Source organism: Ictalurus punctatus, chromosome 16 (genome assembly GCF_001660625.3).
Source record: "Ictalurus punctatus breed USDA103 chromosome 16, Coco_2.0, whole genome shotgun sequence".
In the NCBI taxonomy this organism is placed as follows: domain Eukaryota; kingdom Metazoa; phylum Chordata; class Actinopteri; order Siluriformes; family Ictaluridae; genus Ictalurus; species Ictalurus punctatus.
The window spans coordinates 11,828,764-11,854,194 of NC_030431.2; the positions used below are offsets into that span (position 1 = coordinate 11,828,764).

Consider the following 25,431-nt stretch of genomic DNA (forward strand, 5'->3'; position numbering starts at 1 on the left):
TGCAATCAACTGTCCTTGCAGTGAGCCTGCAGAGCATTCTTAATGGGCCTGATACATGCCTTTCTGCAGTACTTAGCCAGAAGGTGGTAATCTGCTATTGAAGCCAACTGTTCACTCAGAGAGTTACAGACATCTGTCACAGATGCAAGACACAGGGGCTCCCTTGTCTCAGTAAAGACTAGCCAATGGGATTGTGGACATCATCACCATTGTCCTCAGACTCACTGCACACCCAGCCCCTACCATGACATACCATTCTATGAAGAGTGTTTTCTCCTCATGGGCACCTCATGGGCTTAGAGGCATAATAAAGTCTGCAATGCTACTGTATCTTCACATCACCATTCACCTTCTCCTGGTTCTATAAGTTTAACATTTAATGCTGAACACCTTCCGAGTCCTTCTGTGTGTCAGTTCTGCATGACATTGTGGCATAGGTTATAAAGGTGATCTCTGATTAGGTGGGGTGAAATGGAATGCAGGTTCATAACTGTAGTTCTATGAACCTTAGATAACCCAGATGGTTCTTTGTCATTCGAAACCAGCTTTAGCATAGCGAGAACTTGGTGAGGTTCCAGAGAAAGTCTGTATTTATTGTAAATACTCTATCATATGTCACTTTGTGACTTTGTTAGGTCTCCTCATATATGTGCAACAATGTATCTAGTAAGGATGTGCACAGGTATCTGAATGCTTTAAGTGTTTGAGGAACTTTTATTCCTTTGCTTAAATCATTATTCATATGCTAGTGATGCTCTATGTCAACATTAAAAAAATATGTAAAAGGAAAGCCATCTCTGGAAAAAATTTTGCAGGGAGTGTGTCTAGAGGTATGCAGAGGGACTAAAATGGTTCAGGAGTAAGTAGGAGAGGCCAGGATAAACAAGAGATCATACAACAAGGACATGAAAATTGCTACTTTTGAAGCTCAGTATCAGGTGATCCCTGTGGGTTGCAGGCTAGTGGTCTTATAAGCGATGCATTGTTAAGCATGACATTTACTGAAGACTATGTAAATTTGGTAAACAGGCAGGACTCTAACGTAAGGTGACTTCAGGTCTATGACTGCTATTATAGTTCTCCAAATATACGTAGACACCCTCAAATTAAAGCTGTTTCATTTCCGATACAGAAAAAAAAATGTCATTGTATGATTCCTCACAGAATGCATGGTATGTAACCAATGGTTAGAAGAAAAATAGATATTGTAAACTGTAAAGCATTTATGTATATTCACCAGTAAAGTACTGAGTTCAAATGAATATTATACCACAAATGTGTCTTTTTTTTTACAGTTTGATACTGTACACCTGGTATTCTGGAACAATATAGGACTGCCATGGCTGAATTGTAATAATTGTCTCTTTTTTCTTGTGGTTTCTAGCATGGTGACACACTGTTCCTGTTATTGTTGTTCAATTTTAGTAGTTTCTGTTTGTGTACATTAATTGTTTGTTTTTTTTTAACAGGTGTAATTTGACATGTGCTTAAGTGAACTGAAATGATTTATATACATTGTTTTTAGTATTTTGTTTTTTTCACTTTTGTGACTAATATTTATTTAAGATGTATATTTGGAAATATGTGTTGAAATGACAACTGTAAAATTGCAGCAGTGTTTTTACAGTTATATACTGTTATCAGTTTAACCCTCTGAAAATATAGTTTTCACCCTATTTAAAAATGTGCCATGTACAGTGTGCCATTGCTATTAACAAACAATATAGTTAGAATGCTGTAAATATTAATCACATCAACTACCTGGTAATTCTGCTAGCAGTATGTTACTGTAAATGTACAAGGTATTTATAACTAAACAACAATAATAACAATAATTTAGCAAAATAACAAACCTGACATTGTCTGCTCCTGATCCACGGCGTTTCCACAGTTTAGCCAAACTGCTGGAACGGCTAGCTGACGAAGCCGACTTGCCATCACCCACGTGCATCCTTACCACAGTAGATGTGGTAAATGCACTGCGCACATTACGCTCTGGCTTGGCGAGCATGATATAGACCTTTGGCACAAACATGCAGCACAAGGCTGTGGTGGCACTGAGACTGACTGAAAAGCACATGGTGATTATTTTGTAGTTGGAGCCAAAATAGATAGGCACAAAGGCCAGCCAGATAATGCAGGTGGTGTACATGGTGAAGGCGATGTATTTGGCCTCATTGAAGTTGGCAGGGACATTACGAGTCTTGAAGGCATAAAAGGTGCAGCTGAGGATGAGTAGCCCATTGTAGCCCAATGGTGCTACAACCCCCAGTGTTGTTGTATTACAGATGAGGTGCACCTCACGGATTGATGGGTAGTCATAGATCACCTGAGGTGGCTCCATGATAAAGAGTGCCACTATGATGGCCAATTGCAGAAGAATGAGGATGAAAGCTATGATCAACTGAGCACAAGCACTCATAAAGCGAGGCTTCTTGGTACAGATTTTCTTCTTGCTGCCAGCCAAGATGCGAGCGATGCGATTGGTCTTGGTGACCAGAGCAGAGTAGCTCATAGCAGGGGAAAGGCCGATGCCTAGTCTCTGTAGGTAGCAGTACACTACATGTGGCTTTACAATGAGGCAAAAAGTGCAAAGGTAGCCCAGACAGATGCCAGCCAGGATGATGAAGCAAAGCTCCCTGCTGGAGGATTTCACAACTGGTGTATCATGGAACCTGATGAAAACGAGTGTCACAAAGATGGTGGCTAGAAGACCAAGGCAAGCGAAGGCCACGGCAGCAATAGGTTCAGGGTCTCCCCACTGTAAATAATGCACCGGTATTGGCTCACACCCTGAGAAAGAGGAAAGCAGTTTTAGAAAGGCACCTTATTTTGTATTACTGGTTTTACATGGTTTTACTTCAGAAATTACAGTTATAGCATTAATGGGAAAAGCAAGGTTAATACCATCAATCACAATGAAATGCTAAAATGTAAATATAATTACTAGGATGCACTGTTTTGGTGGCTTTAAAAGTATACATTGGCTACTTATCTTCATATTCATGCCAAAATATCAGAACACATACTGCATCACAGAGAAAAAAAGCCCAATGCTTGATTCATAAGAGGCTGGCATAAACTAGTAATAATGTTTTTTTTTTAAATTGTAGATCATATTCATCAACTGAGAATACATAATATAGAACAATGGCTTAGCTTTGATGAAGCTAATAAACAGCAAATAAACTGAGATTATGGCACTAGTTTGTTTTTCAAAGGCCAGGAGAAGCAGATCTGTAAAGACAGGCCACAGGGGACTATGTACTGAGACTCAAAATGCTGAGTTCTAGAAAGTAGGCTGATTTAATTTGTTTTCATTGTATTCCATTTAATTGTAATATGTACTTATTTTTATTATAGAGAAGCACACCTTAAAGCAATAAAGCAAACACAAGGTTTACTGACTGGAAGATGACATAACACAAATATAAGCATACTGTATACTCTTTAACCAACTCACTTAATTTACATTTATGCGTGACCAGTTTTTGAACCCATGGGAAAAAAAGCTTCATGCCATCCATATTGACATGATTATGCATTTCTTGTATAAATGAAAACTGCTGTTAATGCTGTTAATGCTTTAATTACAAACCTGTTACAAATTCTGTATTTCAGCTTGTCTCTTGGCAGTGTGCACCCAAAGCTACAAAATAACTAAATAAGGAATAGACTTATTTACTGGGAAAACATATATAATAATAATAATAATAATAATAATAATAATAATAATAATAATAATAATAAAGTACCCACAAAATTTCAGTGTATTTAAGAGAGTGAGGAATGTACATCAGGACTTGTTAATGTAAAGTGGAGTTTATGAGATTAAGGCTATATATGTGAGGTATGAGATTAAAATTATGGGTCCTGGAAATATAAGTAGTTAGCTCATTTTATGTGGAGCCATATAATTTTTGCTAAAAATAACTTTGTGTTTTTTGTTATCAACAGTGATTAGCAAAAAAGGAGGCTCTGGCCCAGTTCTTTATTCAACATTTGGTGAGCTCACACTCTGGGATTACCCAGAAGAGGAACTGGAAAGACTGTGACATGAAAACCTGAGACTTTCCAAAGAGGCTTTGAATGGAGGGTAGGGTGATATTGCTAGCAATTATAATAATAAAGTCAGTTGAATCTTTTACTGCTGTGAGTCATATCCCTGCTGTTGGTAGTCTTCTGATTTGTGGTGACCCTCTCTAAGATCCCCAAGACTTTCCACAGACTCCTAGTGTTTTTTCTTGGAACCATTAGATCAGTAATGGACTGTTCACAGACTAGCTATTTATCTCACCCACATTTGTACATGTGAACATGTTTCCATTACAAATATAAGGGAATTTAAAAAAAAATGTATATATACATTTTATGTTTGGAGGCTGTTTCTCCATTGAAATATCCCAGAATGGACCATTTACATTTTTACTCTAGCACAATGGTGACCTTCAGATTCCAACTTTTAAAAAGATAACAAAAGAAAATGCTAAGGCCATGATCCACAAGTATAGTGTGTATTCCCACAAGATGAGAGCATTTTGAGGTGTACTCATGTCACAATGTGCAATGTGCTTGCTTTGACAGGGGGCTTGCGCAACACTCTCTCTCTCTCTCTCTCTCTCTCTCTCTCTCTCTCTCTCTCTCTCTCTCTCTCTCTCTCTCTCTCTCATGTTGTCTTGTTGTGTTGCAGTCTTCCTGAGTCATATTACAATTTATATTGCGTGATCTTTATTTACAAGCATAATATGCAACAATTTGCACTGCTGTAGTACAATGTTTGTGGTTCTATAGTTGCACAGCAAAGTGGGCCAGAAACATGCACTGTGAAATCTCCTTATCCTGACTCATATGTCCAAGAGAGGTTTTTTGACTCAACTCATAGTGGTCAACTTGATTTAAACCAGTAAATTAATCAAAAACTATTTCCTGTGTAGTCCATCACACATCACTTATCTCCACCTTTCTTTCTTCTTTTTGCACTTTATTAACAAGATGAGAAGTATGTTTATTTTTTCTTTTCTTTTCTGACTAGCAAAATCCTGCTTTAGTGAGCCTGTTGCTCAGTAAATGTTAGTTAGAAAATATTTTAATTAAATCTGTTTTGTTCTTTCCTCTCCGGTGGTTTATGATGATCAGTCAGGATGTGATTTTCTAGACCAGTGTCACCTTGCTTGTAAAGAAAGGTGACATGAGTACACCTCAAACTGCTCTCATCTTGAGGGGATACACACTATACTTGAGGATCATGGTCTTAGCGTTTTCTTTTGTTATCTTTTTAAAAGGTGGAATCTGAAGGTCACCAGCTGTCTGTTACAGCTGTTATATTGCATGCAGCATGTGGACCCTGTTATTAGTGATAGATGATGTGTATAATGAGATGGTGCAATTCAATGAAAGATGTGTGTATTTGGGTTCAGATTCAGATCATTCTAATATCTCATTATGAGATTCACATTTTGCTGTGTCTTTGTTCAGTCAGTGACAGCCTCTGTGCCACTATTTCTACATTTTAATAGCCTCTGCACAGTTATCTCAATCTCCAAAAACACTTGAAAAATAAAAAAAAATAAAAATCTGTAAAATGCTGAACATTTGCTCCTTCTGTGCTACTAGTTGAATAACTTCGACTAATATTGGTCTGGCACAAATAGTCAACAAAAAAACTAATATAAGCTGCTTAAAAAGGCTTCCAAAGTAAACAGAATCGCTCAATTAACGTTACAGAATATGGATTTTTTTCTGCCTTTGTTGTTTAAGCTGAGTTAAGCTTAAACACTCACTAAGCCCCTAGCATGCTTTCCTGCGCCAAGCAAAAATTTCATTGTTGTGGAGAAAAAAGAGCAATTGAGACAGCATTTGAGACTTACAGAGTTACTTTTTAAAGTAACCTTTTTTGCACATTGCACAATAAAAGGTTTTATTGTATGCTGAAATTATATTGTGTGTCTTGACATTCTAGAATGTTCTGATGAGGACCATGTCCAAACCTCTGTTTAAGGCATTTAATTGCTGACTTACAACAGAATATATCTGCATTAAACATACCAGTGTAAAAATGCTGATCCCAATGTCCCAGCTTCTGTTTATTATGTGAAAGGCAACAACTCATTCTAAGTTAGCACTCCTACTCCTAACCTAGATGATTTTCTATCAAATGATCATCCCACTGTATGCAGTTCATGTGAGAGTTACTCAAATCATCAACTTTGCAATTTCTGTCTCAGCAAGCATCGCTCAGTCTCTAATGGCAAAATATGTCTGCTAATTTATTCAGATGCTACTCAGGCTCCCAACTTCTTACTGTAATTTTCACTTAAATTTTCTTTATAGAGCATTTTGTATTTAATCCTTTGTGTTGTTATCAGTTTTTATCAGTTACAATCGGGGTGTTAGCTGGACTGTTAATCATCCGGGGGTGAGCTTGGATTCTTCTCCATGCATTTTTCCAGCTCAGCTAGTAGCCTAAGTTTCGTTTTATGGAAGCTGAGGTAACTTAGCTGTCAATGTGTGACATGATCAGAAAAAGTTGGATTTATCATAAAACTTGCCTCGGATGTTATCACTGTTTCTACTGTAGGACTACCAGACCGATAAAATATAAAACTTTTCTAACTAGGCTAGTTTGGTGTCACTAGTCAAGGGGAGTACAACTAAGCTATGGGTTTAGCTGCTACAGTATGTCAGGGAAATACCAGAAAGAAGGGGACTATAAATTACATTTCCCATCCTGCACTGCGGCCTACAAACATGGCCACCATGGACCGCAATTCCAAGAACACGCTCACCATCATTCTAATCATGGACACCTGCATCCAATTCACAGGACAACATAAAAGGACTTTCCATTCACTCACTTATTGGGAAATACACATTCAGTTACCTCGTGTTCTGTCGTTACCAATCCTTAAGTCTCTTGTGTTTGCCTTTCACTGTTTTGAACCCTGTTTCTGCCCTTTGATTCTGTTTTGTGCCTTGCCTAGTTTAGCCTGATTGTTCATCGCCTGACCTGTGCCTGTTCAATATTTACGAGTCTGAGTTGCTCTTTGGATTGTTCTGCCTGGATTATTTAATAAACACAGTTTTTATCACGCATACCTGCATTTGCATCTATATCACTGCCTCTCTAATAGTGACACAATGCCATGCAAAGTACATTATATTTCCTTATGCTCTGCTCACATCATGTTCATGCAATCTGGAAGTCATATAGACATTTACACCTTGTTTCCCTGCTCAGCATGAGAGGATGTTAGTGTTTCACTTTCAACCCCTTTACTAGTTAAAAAATGGTGTATATCCATTTCCCCCTCACACTGACTGTGAGCTAGCATTTGGCAGAATTGAGAGCTGCCAGCCAATAAGCCACCAGTATTTCCATGTTTATTCCTGTGAACGCTGTCTGATTGGCCTCACCTTCGTTTACTGAAGATATAAAATTACAACACAGCCGTCTTCTATTAGTGATGTTCAGTTACGTAGTGACAAACCGCTCCAAGTGGATAATTATTCAGGGCTAAAGAAAAAGTCTTCGGGGCTACAACTCCCACTGGTCAAGCCAGGTTATGCCACTGGTAACAATCCTGTAACAGTTACAGTTATGGGAAAAAGAAAGTACACCCTCCTTCAATTCTATATTTTTTTATTCATCAAGGCCTCAGTAGCAATTATGTGTCCTCACCAATGTCTATAAACAAATAAATAACCTCAGGTGAAAAAAAAAAAAAAAAAAACACAACAGATTTCAATATGTTGTCATTTTTTCTCCAAAAAGTAAAGAAACATTCAGAAAAAAGATGGGAAAAATAAGTACACCCTATAATTCAGTAACATGTCGAACCACCTTCAGCAATAACTTTTATTGCAACTTATAAAAAGATAACAGAAGAAAAAGGCCATGATCCACAAGTATAGTGTGTATTCCCTCAAGATGAGAGCAGTTTGAGGTGTACTCATGTCATTGCTAAGAACACTACAGGATGAAGTTCCTGTTTACCAGCCATATTGCCACATTCCACACCCATAATTCATAATTAGGGAAAGCAGCAGTCTTGAATCCAGCCCCCCCTCCCCAACCCCCATCATATTACTGACAAAAAAAGAGAAAAAAATGTTAACATTAGGTACCATTTATGCCATAAAACTCATAAAGATACGCATATTTATTTTCCAATAGAGTAATAATCATATAGCCTGTCCAGCGGGATGCTGTTTGTCACCACTGACCTAACTAACTAACTGCCACTAGCAGAAAAAATTCTTTGAATACTCTTTAAGTTATTGCCCCCTCTATAATGTAACAACCAGGCACATAACACTCTCTCTCTCTCTCTCTCTCTCTCTCTCTCACTCTCTCTCTCTCTCTCTCTCTCTCTCTCTCTCTCTCTCTCTCTCTCGTTCTGTCTTTCTCTCTCATGCTGTCTTGTTTTGTTGCAGTCTTCCTGAGACATATTTCAGTTTATATTGTGTGATCTTTATTTATAAGCCAGAAACATTCACTGTGAAATATCTTTATCCTGACTCAAAAGTCCAAGAGAGTCCAAGAAACTATGGATTTGACTAAACTCATAGTGGTCAACTTGATTTAAACCAGTAAAATAATCAAAAAAACTATTTGGTGATGTGTAGTCCATCACACATCACCTATCTCTGTCCATAAATAGACATTTCCTACCATTATTAATAATGATTGTTACATGTTGAATTTCAATATTTATATTTGATAAGAATATTTTTGTAGTTGTCTGCCTCTGATCCTCATTTTGATTGCTCTGGTTGCTCCACTTTTCTTTCTTCTTTTTGCACATTATTAGCTCAGTAAATGTTAGTTACAAAATATTTTATTCAAATCTGTTTTGTTCTTTCCTCCCCTGTGGTTTATGATGATCAGTCAGGATGTGTTTTTCTAGACCAGTGTCACCTTGCTTGTAAAGAAAGGGTCAGTCTGTTACAGCTGTTATATTGCATGCAGCATGTGGACCCTATTATTAGTGATAGATGAAGTGTATAATGAGATGGTGCAATTCATTGAAAGATGTGTGTATCTCAGTTCAGATTCAGATCATTCTAATATCTTATTATGAGATTCACATTTTGCTGTGTCTGTTCAGTCAGTGACAGCCTCTGTGCCACTATTTCTACATTTTAATAGCCTCTGCACAGTTATCACAATCTCCAAAAAACACAACAACAAAAAAATCATCAACAAAAAAATCAGTAAAATACTGAACAGTTGCTCCTATTGTGCTACTAGTTGAATAACTTTTGACTAGTATTGGTCTCGCACAAATAGTCAAAAGAACTGATATAAGCTGCTTTAAAAGGCTTCCAAAGTAGACAGAATCGCTCAATTAACGTTACAGAATATGGATTTGTTTCTGCTTTTGTTGTTTAAGCTGAGTTAAGCTTAAACACTCACTAAGCCCCTAGCATGCTTTCCTGCGCCAAGCAAAAATTTCATTGTTGTGGACAAAAAAAGAGCAATTGAGACAGCATTTGAGACTTACAGAGTTACTTTTTAAAGTAACCTTTTTTTGCACACTGCGCAATAAAAGGTTTTATTGTATGCTGAAATTATATTGTGTGTCATGACATTCTAGAATGTTCTGATGAGGACCATGTCCAAACGTCTGTTTAAGGCATTTAATTGCTGTGGGTCTCAGTGACCCAGATACTGGAGACTTATAACAGAATATATCTGCATTAAACATACCAGTGTAAAAATGCTGATCCCAATGTCCCAGCTTCTATTTATTATGTGAAAGGCAACAACTTATTCTAAGTTAGCACTCCTACTCCTAACCTAGATCACAAACACAGTATGTTCTGAGGACGTCACCAGTTAGTCGTCTTTTCGTCAGCATTACATTACTTTATGACGATTTTGTGACCACGTTTTAGTAAAGTTCCATTTTTTAAGAAACTTGGCTAAGGTTCCAGAAACATCATGGCCACGTCCTCAAAAAGCATCACTAACTAGTCCCATTGAGAACATTGTGGAGATGTGGTATCCTGATATCCAGATAACTTTCTATCATTCAGCACACACAATACGTTCTGATGATATTGCCAGTTAGTCTCTTTTGGTCAGCATGATATTACTTTATGACAAAGTTGTTACCACGTCTTGGTAACAATGTGTTGAGAATGTTGTGAAGACGTGGTACCCTGGCATCCAGATAACTTTCTGTCATTTTATCTTTGTTGAGATATGCCATTTTAATATAATATGGTAAATTTACTAACTGTATCAAAAATTTTACTTAAGTAAATGAACGTCTGATTTTTTTTTAAAAATCTTTTGATATTATTTGTCATACATCAATGGCAAATATCTGCCAGCAAATGGACAATTTACAACTACCAAATATATTGCTTAGTAAATGGTGATTATTCATAATAATATATCTTTGTGAATGAAACAGATTTTAATGAAGGCATGAGATTTCTCTTTGAATTTTAAACTGTTAGTAGTGCGCAGAATGGGATTTTTGGAGTACTGCGCATGCGCCTAAGTTTTCCAGTAACTGCCGATTTCCAACGGACAGACGGACGCTGAGGAAATGGTAAGAGCTATAAGTCTATCTTTATTCATAAATTTTGCCCATGTAATGTTTAATGTCACTCTAGGTGTGGAATGTGTTGTATTTTTATGTCTTTCAACCTTTCATAAATAAATTCGATGTTTTGTTAATTTGCGCACAAACGAGAGACTTGTGAGGTGGCCTGAAGTAAAATCTGAGATAGACTTTTACTTCCCTTTTAGTTTTTTTTAATTAGGAGCACAAGTGCTCCTTAAAAATTGCAAGCGTAGTATCTACCCTAATGTGTTAATTGCTGTAAAAGTAAAATATACTTTTAATTGTCAGCAGCAGGACCAGAGACAGCAGCAGGACCAAAGCAGCAACAACATGATGAAGATGATGAACACTTTTTTTTTTTTTTTTGAAGAATAAGGCTTTTTTCCCCTTTGGTTAATGAATCATTTATGAATGGATCATATTTATGAAGTTAATTTTTTTTGTCCTGCATATGAATTTGTTGGTAAGACTACTAAATAATTGTTTAGCTTAATGGTTATGTATTAGCTTAGTATTACAAAATGATTACAAAAAAATTACAAAATGCTGATGAATAAATAATATAAAAGTGTTGCTGATCGTTGCTTGATGTTACTTGATGTGTGTTGAGGTGTGTTATGAGTACATTTTGAGATAATGGGTCGAATAGAAATTCCACAACAAATACCATTATGATTGCATTGATTTAATTGCTTTCATCAAAACCAATACAATTTCCATTAAAAACATTTGAATTTGAAGGCAGATAATGAAAGTCAGTCCTATAGGGTATGGGTTTCAAAGTAAACAAATTCGCTTTCTGTCCATAAAGGAATGGCTTGAGAATCGCATATCCACCTCTGACCAAAGGAGTGAGATATGTTAGAAATAAAGTTGACCAAAAAAAGTAAAGCAATATTCAGAAAACAGGTGGTGAAAAATAAATACACCCTACAATTCAGTAACATGTGGAACTACCTTTAGCAATAACTTGAAGTAAATGTTTTCTTTAGGTGTTCTATCAGTCTTACATCGTTTTGAAGAAATTTTGGCCCACTCTTCTTTACAGCATTGCTTCAGTTTACTGATGTTTGAATGCATTTGATTATGCATTATGGGGTTGGACTTTGACTTGACCATTCCAACACCTTGATTTTTTTCTTCTTTAGCCATTCAGATGTCAATTTGTTGGTGTGCTTGGGATCTTGTCTGGTGGCATGGCCCAGTTTTGGCCAAGCTTAAGTTGCTGGACAGATGTCACAGGAATATTCTGGTATATACTGGAGTTCATCGTTGTCTGAATGCCTGCAAGTTTCCCAGGTCCCATGGCTGCAAAACAAGCCCAAATTATCACCCCTCTACCACCATGCTTGACAGTTGGTATGAGGTTGTTGTGGTGATATGCTGTGTTTGATTTTCACCAAACATGGCACTGTACATAATGAACAAACATCTTGACCTTGGTGTCATCAGTCTAAAGGATATTGTTCCAGAACTTTTTTAGTTTGTTCCGATGCAATTTTGCAAACCTCCACATTCTTTATATTTTCTGCAAAGTGACTTTTTCTTAACCACCCTTCCATGAAAGCCATAATTGTTCAGTCTTTTTCTGATTGTGCTGTTGTCACGAGTTCCCCTTTAAGCAGTGCGCTGTGGAGCATGTGAGCGCGCGTGCACGAGCAGGAGCACCTGCTTTTCCCTTGTGGACAATCGTGACGACACGTGCATTTGTTTATGTTTCTGTTATGTCTCCTCCCCGTTCTGTCTTTGGTTGTTGTTTCATGTGTGTCTGAATCGCCCTCAGCCGTCAGCCATGACGAGGCTGATTATGTTTGTATATATACCGCGCGCCTCCCAGCACACAGCGCGGAATATTGAATGAGTTATAGTATCTTAGTTTAGAGTCCTTACGATAGATAACCATAGTCATAGTTCATGTCATGTTTCATGGTTCATGTTTAGGTTAGTTAGTTTAGTTCACACTGGTTTCTCCGCTACCAGTCCCGCGCTATTGTTCATATTTCTTGTTTTGTTTCTCGACCCTGTATTTCCGTGACCGCGACCTTGATTCCTGCCTCGCCCCTTTATGCCTGTTTGCCGATCGCCTGAACTTTGCATGTTACTGGATTACGTTTGTGGATCACGTTTTGGATTTGTCTGCCTGTCTCTCTCTTAAATAACACTGTTCATACTGCGATTGCATCCACTTTATCTCCGTTACGTCACGATACGTGACAGAATATTCCTCCCATCATGGATGCAGCACAAGAACGAAGAGGACCCAGAACCCGGAGGTCCACGCCAATCATCCCCGCCTTGGATTCTATGCAGTTTTCACAATGGACTTTCATGGACCTTCCCGATCAGTATGATGGCTTCTTTGGTTATCCGGACTATTTTATGATAGACTGCCAGAGTTACTTCTCAAGCCTGTTTGACCCGAAGCCAAGGGAGAGACAATGGATTAAGTTCATGATGTCCCGATTTTTTGGCCCAGCTCGCAAGTGGGCACAGCGAGTAGCAGCCATGAGACCCCGGGTACTGGAGGACAGTAGGCAGTTTTCGGACCTGTTCCTGAGGGAGTTTGGAGAACCAGGGCAGCGCTACAACTTGGATGAGCTGTTGAAGGGAGTTAATGTGGTGAACAGTGCTGATCTTCCATTCCACATGCATTATGAGCGGATGAGCCACCAAGTTGATGTTAACACGGACAACCAAGCTCGGCGCACAACCAAGCCTGTTAACCAAGTTCTGTTCACGTCCAAGCCTGCTGACCCAGTTGACCAAGTCATGCTCATGTCCAAGCCTGCTAACCAAGTCATGCTCAAGTCCAAACCTGCTGACCAAGTTCAGCCCACGCCCAAGTCTGCCGACACAACCACCCAAGTTCTGCCAAAGCCCGAGTCTCCTGACACGCACAGCCAAGTTCTGCTCACGCCCGAGTCTGCCGACACGCACAGCCAAGTTCTGTTCACGCCCGAGTCTGCCGACACACACAGCCAAGTTCTGCTCACGCCCGAGTCTGCCGACACGCACAGCCAAGTTCTGCTCACGCCCGAGTCTGCCGGCACAGCCGCCCAAGTTCTGCCCATGCCCAGGGTTCAGCTGGTGACCTCAGAGCCCCAGCCTGAGATCTACGAGGAGATCTCAACTCCAGAGCTGCAGCCTCCCTGCTCGGCTGAGGTCGTCGCTCAGCCTCCCTGCTCGGCTGAGGTCGTTGCTCAGCCTCCCTGCTCCATGGCAAACATCGTTCCCCCCTCCTGCTTCGAGGAGACCCACGCTCCTCTCCCTGGCCTCACGGAGACCCACGCTCCTCTCCCTGGCCTTACAGGGGACGTCGCTCCGCTTTCCTGCTCCGTCGAGGACGTCGCTCCGCTTTCCTGCTCCTCCGAGGACGTCGCTCCGCTTTCCTGCTCCGCCGAGGACGTCGCTTCGCTTTCCTGCTCCGACGAGGACGTCGCTCCACTTTCATGCTCCGACGAGGACGTCACCCTGCTCCCCTGCTGAGTACAGCGCTCTGTTTCCCTGTTCAGCCGAGGACGAGCCTTGCATCCTACCTTATCTCCGTTACGTCACGATACATGACAGCTGTCATAAACATGAATATTTAATGTGCTTCCAGAGGCCTGTAGGTTACATGACCGGCTCTTGGGTTATTCTTTATATCTCTTAGACTGAATTTGCTGGGATATCCACTCCTGGTAAAATTCGCAACACTCTTGAAGGCTTTCTATTATTATCACTGTAGAATGGTGAATTTCAAATTGTTTGGCGATGGCTTTATAAACCTTCCCAGATTGATGAGCAACAACAATTGCTTCTTTGAGGTCATGGCTGATGTACTTTTTTCTTGGCATGATGTAGACACATACCTGAGTGCTCCAGAACACCAAACTGCCATATGTTCTGCTTTTATAGAGGTAGTCATGCAGCCCTTAATGATTGTGGATGTAGGACAGGTGCACTTATTACCCACCTGGTTTATATGTGTTGGCTTACCTTTTGGGGAGAAATTACAACATATTAAAATCTGTTGTGTTTTCTTGTTGTCAACTGAGGTTATTTGTTTATAGAAGTTGGTGAGGACCACACAGTTGTTATTTGGGCCCCGATAATTAAAAAAAACAAAAAAAACAACAACCACCTAGAATTGAAGGAGGCTGTATTTTCTTTTTCCCATGACTGTACATGAGCATTACCTTGAGGGCATCTTGGCTCATATGTCAGCAATAGTTTCATTGGAATCACTGGATTAATATGGAGGATATGGCAGGTCTCAGGAATCAACTTAAATAGGCTTTGTCACAGTAGTGTTGTCCCCAGTACTTTTAGCACACCATCCCAAACTGTTATATACTGACAATATACTGAAATATAGTCTACTTATATTTTGGAACATTCTGACAATTCCCTCAGCCCCTCTTTCAGCTGCTCATCTTTCAGGGTTGCCACAGTGGATCACCCGCCTGCATATTGATTCTGGCACAAGTTTTATGCCAGATGCCCTAACTGACACAACCCTCTCCATTTTGCATGCTTGGGACTGGCAGTGAGAGTGCACTGGCTTGTGCAACCCCTCCAGTGGCAAGCGTTGGTTCCCTGCCTGGGAATCCAACCCAGGCCATGGCAATGAGAGCACTGCATATGAGCCACTAGTCCATCAGGGAATCTTGGAACATTTTGACAATAAATGCCAATAAATTGTCATGTAAGGTCCCACCATTAAAGTATTATACAGACAACACAGCCACTGCCAGGATTTTCATACCATCTCTTAAGGAAAAGTCACTTCACATGTGAATAATCATATGAGATGTTTATTTATTTATTTATTTATTTATTTATTTATTTACATATAATCTTTCATACATTTTCACATATAGTGCATGTGATTTTATTTTTCCACATGTGACACCCCCCCCCCAAATTAATTAATTTTCACGTTTATTCATAATTATTCATATTCATATGTTCATACTGAGCATGTGGGTTAATTTTGCAGATGTAATCTGTGAAAATAATTCTCTTTTTATGTGTGATCACATATTATTCGCTAGATGTCTTTATTTTAATTCACATTGCAATTTCATGTGAAATGCACAATCACATGTCTTTCATATATGATCACTTACAATCCCCTCCAAAACTACTGGAATGAAAATGCCAATTGTTTGTGTTTCACATACACTGAAGACATTTGGATCCGAGACAGTAGATCAGAATTTCAGCTTTAATTTCCTCATATTTACATCTAGATGTGATAAACAACTAAGAACATGGCACCTTTGGTGGCAGACCACCCAGTTTCTAGGTGAGCAAAAGTACTGGAACAGAGTAAAATGGAGTAAATAACACTTAATATTTGGTTGCATATCCCTTGCTAGCAATAACTGCATCATAACTTGTTGTATGGCCTCTATATTTCTGCCCTTGAAGTCTTCTTCGAATGGTAGATTGTGATAGTTACCCCAGGCCTTTAGGAGACTGTTGGTGATATCACTGACTGTTGTTTTTTTCATCAACTGCTGTTGTTTTCCTTGGCCGACCTGTTTGATGTGTGGTTGTTAGTATACCAGAGGTGTTTTTTTTCTTTTTCAGAACATTCAAAATTGTTGCTATTTTATGCCCAATGCTTGTGCAATGGCTCTGCTCATTTCCCCTCTTTTCTCAGCTTCAAAATGGCTTGCTTTTCTCCCATAGACAGGCTGTTTTATCCTTTTTAAAAACAAATGCAGTCTTCAAAGGTGAAACCCAAGGCTCAAACCAAGAGTAGACATTCAGAGCTATTAACTGTTTAGTCAATCTAACAGGGCATACCTGGGCATCATCTTTTGATCTCAAACCCAAATCGCTTCAGTGTATGTCAAAACCAAAGGAATTGTCCTTGCCATTCCATTTATTTCAGAGGTGATGGTACTGTGCTGTTACTAACATAATCTTAAAAAAATTAATTAAAAGATTTTAGTACCAAACTCTGATTGGGAGCCACTGATACAGTATAATATTTATAACACTGAGTTTCTATTGGAAACCTGGAATAACAGGTCAATATTGCACTGGATGCATTATGCAATGAATTTAGTTTTCTCTGGTTTAGCACATTCATTATACAGTATATATCAAGTTAATTACATCAACATGATCTATTGACTCACCTGTGAGGTCATCTGTTGGCCAGGATCCCAGCTCACAGGCCCGACAGGTGTACTCATCAAACACATACTCATTCTCTTTACATGGAGTACAGGTCCAGCAGCAGCTAACCTCACCTTTACGGATCACCTTGGATGAGAGAGGAACTCAACAATAGCCCATTGATACTAGTACAGGTATACCAATACTAAACACCCCTAAATTAGTTTGTATATTTAAACCTTTGTGTTTCTCTGTTCCCCGTGATGTATATGTTCAGTATTTAGCCACCTGGCTTTGCCGAGTCGTTTGTTTTGTTTAGCAACATTCAAGTTCTTGATCTGGTCCTTTTTCTCATTTGTGTGTTTGGAATATCCCAGATATTGTTGTTTTTACTCATCGCCCAACCCCTGCCTGTTTCTGGGTGTGATTCACATTTTGAATATGTCTGCGTGCTTTTTAATAAAGTGCTTAACTGCAAATGGATCCGTCTCAACAATCCGTTCCTGATAGCAGCTCTATGATACCTAATTTTCACAAATATATGTACCTTATTTATGTCATATATATATATATATATATATATATATATATATATATATATATATATATATATATATATATATATATATATATATATATACGCACATAATTGTTTCATGTACAGTACACCCCCCCGTGCTTGTTTATTCATGGGTAGATATCATAATACACATACATATCAGGTCATTATATATGTGTAAAAATAAAAGTTTTTGTGCAGTAATTGCGCTACAGAGATATGTTTTATAATATAATTTGTGTCATATTACTAACACATTATTTGAAGATTATCAGAGGAACTCTCAAAGTTTTTTTTTTTTTTTTTTTTTTTTTGCCTACACCAAATATAATTACTAATGAGTTAAGATTGGTTGATGGTAAATCATACTTCTACTGTTTTTTGGCATCCAACCACTTATATTTGTAGAGATTACACAATTATTTTATTTAGTGTATTTTCTCATGCCCTGAAATTAATTCCTGGCTTTTTTATTTATTGACTTGACAACATTTGTAATTTCCTTTCATGTCATAACTTCAGATCATTTTCATTTATTTTTCATTTCATTACTTTTATGACACAATAATTCTCACCTTAATCTGAGCCCTTTCACAGGGGTCACTGCAGACTGAGTGAATGATCGCACTGCTGTTGGCCCAGATCTCATCATCGTCCATCTTTAGCCCACTGTTGTCCCAGCTGCCAACATGAATGTAGCTGTAGTCTTCTTCACTCATCTGTTTGAAGTTCATGATTTCATATCTGAACAGCACACACACACACACGATTGCTGTAGATTTACTGTATATTCACAAATACACCTGGTGTTTTTAACGTTTGTGATCCCTTCAGAATTTTCTATATTTCTGCATAAATATGATCTAAAACATCAGATTTTCACACAAGTCCTAAAAGTAGATATAGTGAGATAAAATGCTTTCCTTTCTCCTATCATAACTTATTTAAACAAATTTTGGTCTCATATTATCCACAAAACATTTTTCCAATAGCCTTCTGGCTTGTCCACGTGATCTTTAGCAAACTGCAGACAGATACCAGTATTATTGTTGTAGATTAGTGGCGTTCTCTTTGCAACTGTGAAATGCACACCACTGTTTTTCAGTGTTTTCCTGATGGTGGACTCATGAACATTAACATTAGCCAATGTGAGAGAGACTTTTACTTGCTTAGAAGTTAACCTTGGTTTCTTTGTGACCACACAGACTATTACATGTCTTGCTCTTGGAGTGATCTTTGTTGGTTGGCCACTTCTGGGGAGGATAACAATTGTCTTGAATTTCCTCCATTTGTACACAATCTGTCTGACTGTGGATTGGTGGAGTCTGAATTTTTTAGAGATGGTTTTGAAACTTTTCCAGACTGATGAGCAGCAACAACTCTTAAATCCTCAGAAATCTCCTTTGTTTGTGCCATGATACACTTCCACACACATGTGTTGTGAAGATCAGACTCTGATAGATCCCTGTTCTTTAAAAAAAACAAAAACAAAACAGGGTGCTCACTCACACCTGATTGTTATCCTATTGATTGAAAACTCCTGACTCAAATTTCACCTTAAAATTAACGGCTAATCCCAGAAGTTCACATACTTTTGCCAATCACAGATATGTAATATTGGATAATTTTCCTAAAAATATAAAAGACAAAGTATAATATTTTTGTTTTGACTTGTAAATCATTTGTTTAATTGGGTTCTCTACTTTCAGGACTTGTGTGCAAATCTGAAGATGACGTAAAAAATTCTAAAGGGTTAATCTCTCTCTCTCTCTCTCTCTCTCTCTCTCTCTCTCTCTCTCATATATATATATATATATATATATATATATATATATATATATATATATATATATATATATTATACAAAGTATCTCACAAAAGTGAGTACACCCCTCACTGTAAATATTTGATTATATCTTTTCATGTGACAACACCGAAGAAATTACACTTTGCTACAGTGTAAAGTAGTGAGCTTGTGTAACAGTGTAAATTTGCTGTCTCCTCAAAATAACTTAATACAGCCATTAATGTCTAAACCACTGGAGACAAAACTGAGTACACCCATAAGTGAAAATGTCCACAATGCACACACACACATTGCACCATGACCACAAAGAAATGACAATAAAATTCATCATAGTCATCAGGCCACTCTTGGAGAATGTTTTTTCATAAATACATCTCTACGTTAACATTTCTGTGAACCTTTGCTCCTACCTCCCTGGAGAATCTCCATTCTCGTCAAATAGCACCACCTCTCCTGATACTCCAGTGAAATTGGTCCTCATGAGGAAGTCGAGAAGCTTACGGCCATCAATGGGCCTCATTGCATCACACAGACCAACATAGCCAGGACACACTACTTTCTGCATGGTGTGTAGACCGTAAGCCATGCTGTAGATGGCATTGATGACAAAGCCCATCTTAGTGTCCTGAGCATAGTGGAGCCGGAGAGACTCTTTCTCTGAAATGTTAGATGTAGTCATTTAACACAGATTGTACTTAACAAACAGTATAGGGTGAAATGGGATAAATGCATAATTTGTCTAAGATGTACTTTCGTTTTTACAGGATGGAAATTATAGATAATTAGATACTTGGAAAAAACACACACACAATTATTAATGTAATATAAGATTTATGTATTTAAAAGAAGGAACTATGTACAACCCCAATTACGAAAAAGTTGGGACAGTATGGAAAATGCAACAAACAAACCAAAAGAGTGAAAATTCAATTCACCTTGTACTATATTGAAAACACATTATTAACACATTATTTGATGTTTCACTTTGTGAATTTAAATTATTTTTGAAAATATCCACTCATTTCAAATCTGATGACGGCACCACACTCCAATACAGTTGGGGCAGTCGACTGTTTACCACTTTGCAACATCAGCTTTGCTTTAAGGCCAGGCTAGCAACCATGCACCTGTAATCCGGGCAGAATGTGGTTTGGCATTGTCCTGCTCTTGATGGTAGCATATGTTGCTGCAAAATGTGTATATACCTTTCTGCATTTACGGTGCCTCACAGATGTGCAAGTTACCCATGCCATGGGCACTGACACACCCCCATACCATGACAGACACTAACTTTTGGACCTGACGCTGATAACAGCTTGGATGGTCCTTTTCCTCCTTGGCTTGGAGAACACGACTGCTGTTTTGTCCAAAAACTATTTGAATTGTTGACTCGTCGGACCACAAAACGTGATTCCATGGTGCTACTGTCCATTTCAGATGAAACTGAGCCCAGAGGTGTCGGCGGTGCTTTTGGACAGTGTTGATGTATGGCTTCTTATTTGTATAGTAAAGCCTTAGCTTGCATCTGTAGATGCAGCAGCAAATGGTGTTGACTGACAAAGGTTTACCAAAATATTCCCGAGCCAATGTCAGGATATCCTTTACAGACTCATGACAGTTTTTAAGACAGCGACGTCTGAGGGATAGGAGATAACTCAGAAGTGGTTTTCGGCCTTGCCCTTTATGCACCGAGATTTGACTGGATTTCTTGAATCAAAATCCTACCAATTTGTCTTTGGGGAATGTTGTTCTCAAAGTGTTGAATTATTCGCTGACACAACTGTTGGCAGACTGACAAACCTCGACCCATCCTTGCTCTTGAAGGACTAGGCCTTTTTAGGAGGCTCCTTATATACAATGATTAGATGATTGCCTCACCTGTTTCACATATTCTGCTTCTTTCAACTTGTCACGTCACTATTAGTCCTAAATTACCCCTGGTCCAACTTTTTTGGAATCTGTTGCATGCATCAAACATTTACCTTCAAAAAACTATGCAGTTGATTAGGTGAAACATAAAATACCTTGTCTTTATAAGTAAAAGTACATTTTACAAATCACTCCTCTTTGTTTTTATTAGCATTTTCCATACTGTTCCAACTTTTTTGGAATTGAGGGTGTAAAAGCTTAAAAGAAATTTAACTCTAATATTTAAGCTACACTCACTGGTGCAGGTGCGGTTGAATTTTGTGTTCTCCTGCGTGTGGCCCTTGAGTCGGCATTGAAAGCGATGTTGCCAGAATTCAAGGAACCAAGGGTTACGCTGGTTTGTGTCAGGCTGCAGGTTCAGGTAGTAATCATCAAACCAGGTGACATAAGCAGATTGCAGTTTGATAGTGATGCCTCCAGCAGCCTCTCTCTGATAGCCATCTGTCACATCATAGCGATCGGCCCAGCCATCACTGCAAAGAGGAACAGAGAATAGCAGTAACAAGGAGCGTGATAGCAGAGAAATTAAAAGCTATGACAACAGGAGTTGAGGTTCACATAAAAATGTCTGGGTTACGCATGTAACCCTGTTCCCTCAGAAGGGAACGAGACGTTGCGTGAGCTTCACGCTGTGGGAAGTGCTGTCGCACGTGACCGGTATCTGAAATCTGTGTGAAATCATGCCTATTTATAGGCCTGCTGTGGTCAGGTGATGTGGTCTTTCTCACGGCATACTTAAAAAACGGCACCTGTAAACCATGTCATCAGTCTCTATTAAGCGAAGCGAGGATGTGATTCACAGGCATGAGCATGAGCAAAGCTACACAATATCTCGTTCCCTTCTCAGGGAACAGGGTTACATGCGTAACCCAGATGTTCCCTTTCAAAGGGAACTCAACATTACGTGAGTTTCACACTGTGGGAACAACAGAGTATACCCACTCTGTCATACTGAGGGTATGGCCTGTTCAAAGGATCCAAGCCTGAGGGTCACTGCAAGACACTCAAGCCCGGGGTGGAATTCATATCCAAACTGTAATATCGAATAAATTTGTGTGGCATAGACCACCCCACCACAGCACACACATCCTGTAAGGGTTCCCCTTTGAATAAAGCCTTCGAGGAGGTGACCCCCCTAATGGAATGAGCTCTTATGCCCAGAGGTATAGTGAGACTGTGCGCCTCATAAGTGATTGAGATTGTCTCCACTATTCAATTGGACATGCGCTGTTTTGACCCAGCATCACCTCTACTGTCACTGCCAAAGCAGACCAGCAACTTCTCCACCACTGGCCAGAGCAGTGGAGGTAAGTGCAGAGAGCCCTTACTGGACATAATAGTGGCAAATTCTCTTGTTCTGGTGTGAGGAACCGAGGAGGTCATAAAGCCTGCAACATTACCAGCTGGGCAGCAAACGTAGGCACTTTAGGAATATAATCTGGCCTAGGATATAGGAAGGCTTCACTAATCCCAGGGCAAAGTCAAGGCAAGAAGGGGCAACAGAGAGAGCTTGTAGATCTCCTACTCACTTGAGAGATGTTAGGGCCAGCAGAAGAGCTACTTTTAGTATCAGAAGCTGGTGCCCCTCATGGGCCAGACCCACAGTTTCCATAGTTCTGGCCAATGGTGATAAATCAATCTTCTGCCTTGAGACAGTAGATCCCTGTGAATGGGAAGCTCCCAGGGAGTGCCATCTAGCAGGGATATTATCTCCAAGAACCATATTCGAGCCGGTCAATAAGGTGCTACTAGCATCAGACGTAGACGGTCTTTGCAAACTCTTGCTAGAACTTGTGTGAGCAGAGCGATCGGGGGAAAGGCGTACAGATGTGACCTCGGCCACATGTGTACCATGGTTTCCAACCCCAACAGTGCTGGAGGAGTGAGGAAGAACTGCAGCAGGCAGTGTGTTGTCTCCTCTGAGGCGAACACATCCGCTTCTGCATGGCCGAACCTCATATAACCCTAAGAAAAGTTGTCCGGAGACAACTGGAGACAGCATGCTTTTCCTGGGTTCAACCTGAGCCCCAAGCTACTCATTTGGGTGAGAACATCTTGATGTTGAATCGCCAACTCCCTGGATTGCACTAGAATTAACCAGCTGTCCAGGTAGTTTACTACAAGGCTGCTGCAAAGGTGCGAGGGAGATAAAGCTAGCCCGAAGGGAAGAACCTGAGATTGGTACCAGTTCCCTCCAATCGTGTATCTCAGGAACTTCCTCTGATTGGGCAATATTTCTATGTGGAAATATGCGTCTTTAAGGCCTATTGTCACAATCCAGTCCTTGAACTGAATCTGTGAAACAATACGTTTGAACCTTTTGAAACCGTATGTTCAAAGAGTACGTTTCAGATGACGAGGATATAAAATTGGCTGCATACTTCCTTCTGACCAGTAATTAACATGCAGACCAGTAATTAACGGCTCTAAAAACCTCCTACCCTCATAGGAAGGTGTACATGTTCTATGGCCCCTTTGTTGAAGAGGGCGCTTATTCCTGTGCTAGGGCTCTGCACTGTGCTGAATACTGTGGTGAGTACACCTCTGAACCGGGGGGGTTGGGGAGATGAGCTCTGACCTGGACCCAGTAACCCTTTTCTATGGTGGACAGAGCCCATGTAGACACATTTAGCAGTAGTTTCCATACTGCTAGGTGGTCATTAGTGATGTTAACTTTTCCACATTCTGTCAGAGGCAAAGCATCAGGTTTTGCTTGCCTTGTGACAGCTTGCTGACTAGAGGGGACTGAAAACTTGGGGCAATATTGGCTGGGGGGGGCCCTACAGTAATACTGTGGGTTAACTGCCCTAACAACCTTATGTCCCCTGATACCTTCCTCTGCGGCTCATAAGGACACTCCTTCTTTACCTGCTTGTCATTAATGACCATTGTTATATTGGGCTTTCTAACAGCCGTGACTGTGGCTGCCTGGTCCTCCTGACTTTCTGCGGGAGGAGGTGGGCCAGCACACTCATATTCTGTCTTCTGCACACTTGTGCTGGCACAAACTCGACAAGATGGGAAGGAACTGGCTGAACGCCGGTGATTGCTGTTTCGCCTCACAAAAACCTGTCGCGATGGTGTTAACTGCACCGCTGAACAGGCCAGAAGGTTCAACAGTTTCATCCAGCAGGGAGACCTTATCCTTATCCCCCATTCCTGAGAGGTTGAGCCATAGATGCCTCTCTGCCTTTACTGAAGGGACAAACTCGTGGCGTGGCGAAGCTCCACCACTGCCTCGGGCCCAATTCCCTCCCATCTGTCAAGCTCATTCAGCAGGTCTGCTTGGTAGGCCTGTAACACTGCCATTTTATACAGTGATCCACACGTGAGACCCGCTGCTGCATGAGCTTTGCCAACCAACCACCTTTGTTTAGACCACCCCCTAAATTCCCTGCTATTGATGAAGAGAGGTACCTTACAAGCGCCTCCTCCACCTTTGGCATAGCTAAATACCCATGCTGTTCATTCCCCATGATGGCCAAATAATCCAACATTGTGAGCTTATAAATAAGGCTGGGGTATGGTTTCCCCAGAAGTGCGATAGTTCATCAGGCACTTCAGGAAAAAATGGGAGTTTTCTGCGGTGTCTAAATTCAACTTTTCTACAGCCCTAATGATCACTTCTAGCAGGTCTTTATATGTTTGAGAGCTGCTCTCCATTTTTGGTGCACTAGTTCCCAGTGGTGGGTTGACTCTCCATCCCAGGAGGAGGAGTCGTGACAGCAGCTCCAAAACCCAAAAACAGACAGTCAGATCCGGAGCAAGAGATAAAGTAGCACTCATCTCCGGTTCATCCTCCAGATCTATATGGGATCCCCAGGACCTGAGTCTGACTGCCTCAGCAGCGACCGGCCCATAGCCATGGGGCTCTGAAATTCAAATTCCTTTGGCCAAGAAGCGAGCGAGAGGAGAGCAGAGCTGCCTAATTGTGAAGTGTTCACAATGTGTTCAGTCAGCCCCCTCAAAGGCTGCTACAGCATGCTCCACCCCCAAACACTTCACACAGAAAGTGTGTCCGTCCGTCCCCGAAATAAAACGGGAGGATGGAGTAACATACTTCCTGAATTCTCTCTGACTCATACATGCAAAGAGGTGAGGGATAGAAAAGCAAGATGACAACCAACATGCGGTCTTTTGCTGAAGATAATAAGACTTGGTTTACAGGTGCCATTTTATTATCACGCAACACACGAAATGCCACAGCAGGCCTATGGCTTTCACACAGACATCAGATACTGGCCACACATGAAGGTACTTCCCACAGCATGAAGCTTACTTGATTTTGAGTTCCCTTTGAAAGGAATATAAACAGCAGTGCCCCAAACAGGAATAACCAAAAATTGTTTCACGATTCCCCAACGTAAAATGTTAGTGAGAGGAGGAAACTAGTTATATATATATATATATATATATATATATATATATATATATATATATATATA

The 25,431-nt window shown here is 40.0% G+C and overlaps 1 protein-coding gene across 1 annotated transcript in view; it reads right to left on the bottom strand.

The window, feature by feature from the left end:
- Positions 1 to 25,431, bottom strand: part of grm5a (glutamate receptor, metabotropic 5a) — a 48,350-nt gene that overhangs the window by 4,387 nt on the left and 18,532 nt on the right. The window contains exons 4-8 of the mRNA XM_017489906.3: positions 21,224 to 21,459; positions 19,468 to 19,714; positions 17,826 to 17,994; positions 16,712 to 16,838; positions 1,854 to 2,793 (exon numbers count right to left, since the gene is read on the bottom strand). Of these exons, the coding sequence (XP_017345395.1) occupies positions 1,854 to 2,793; positions 16,712 to 16,838; positions 17,826 to 17,994; positions 19,468 to 19,714; positions 21,224 to 21,459 (1,719 nt within the window). The remainder of the gene's footprint in view (positions 1 to 1,853; positions 2,794 to 16,711; positions 16,839 to 17,825; positions 17,995 to 19,467; positions 19,715 to 21,223; positions 21,460 to 25,431) is intronic.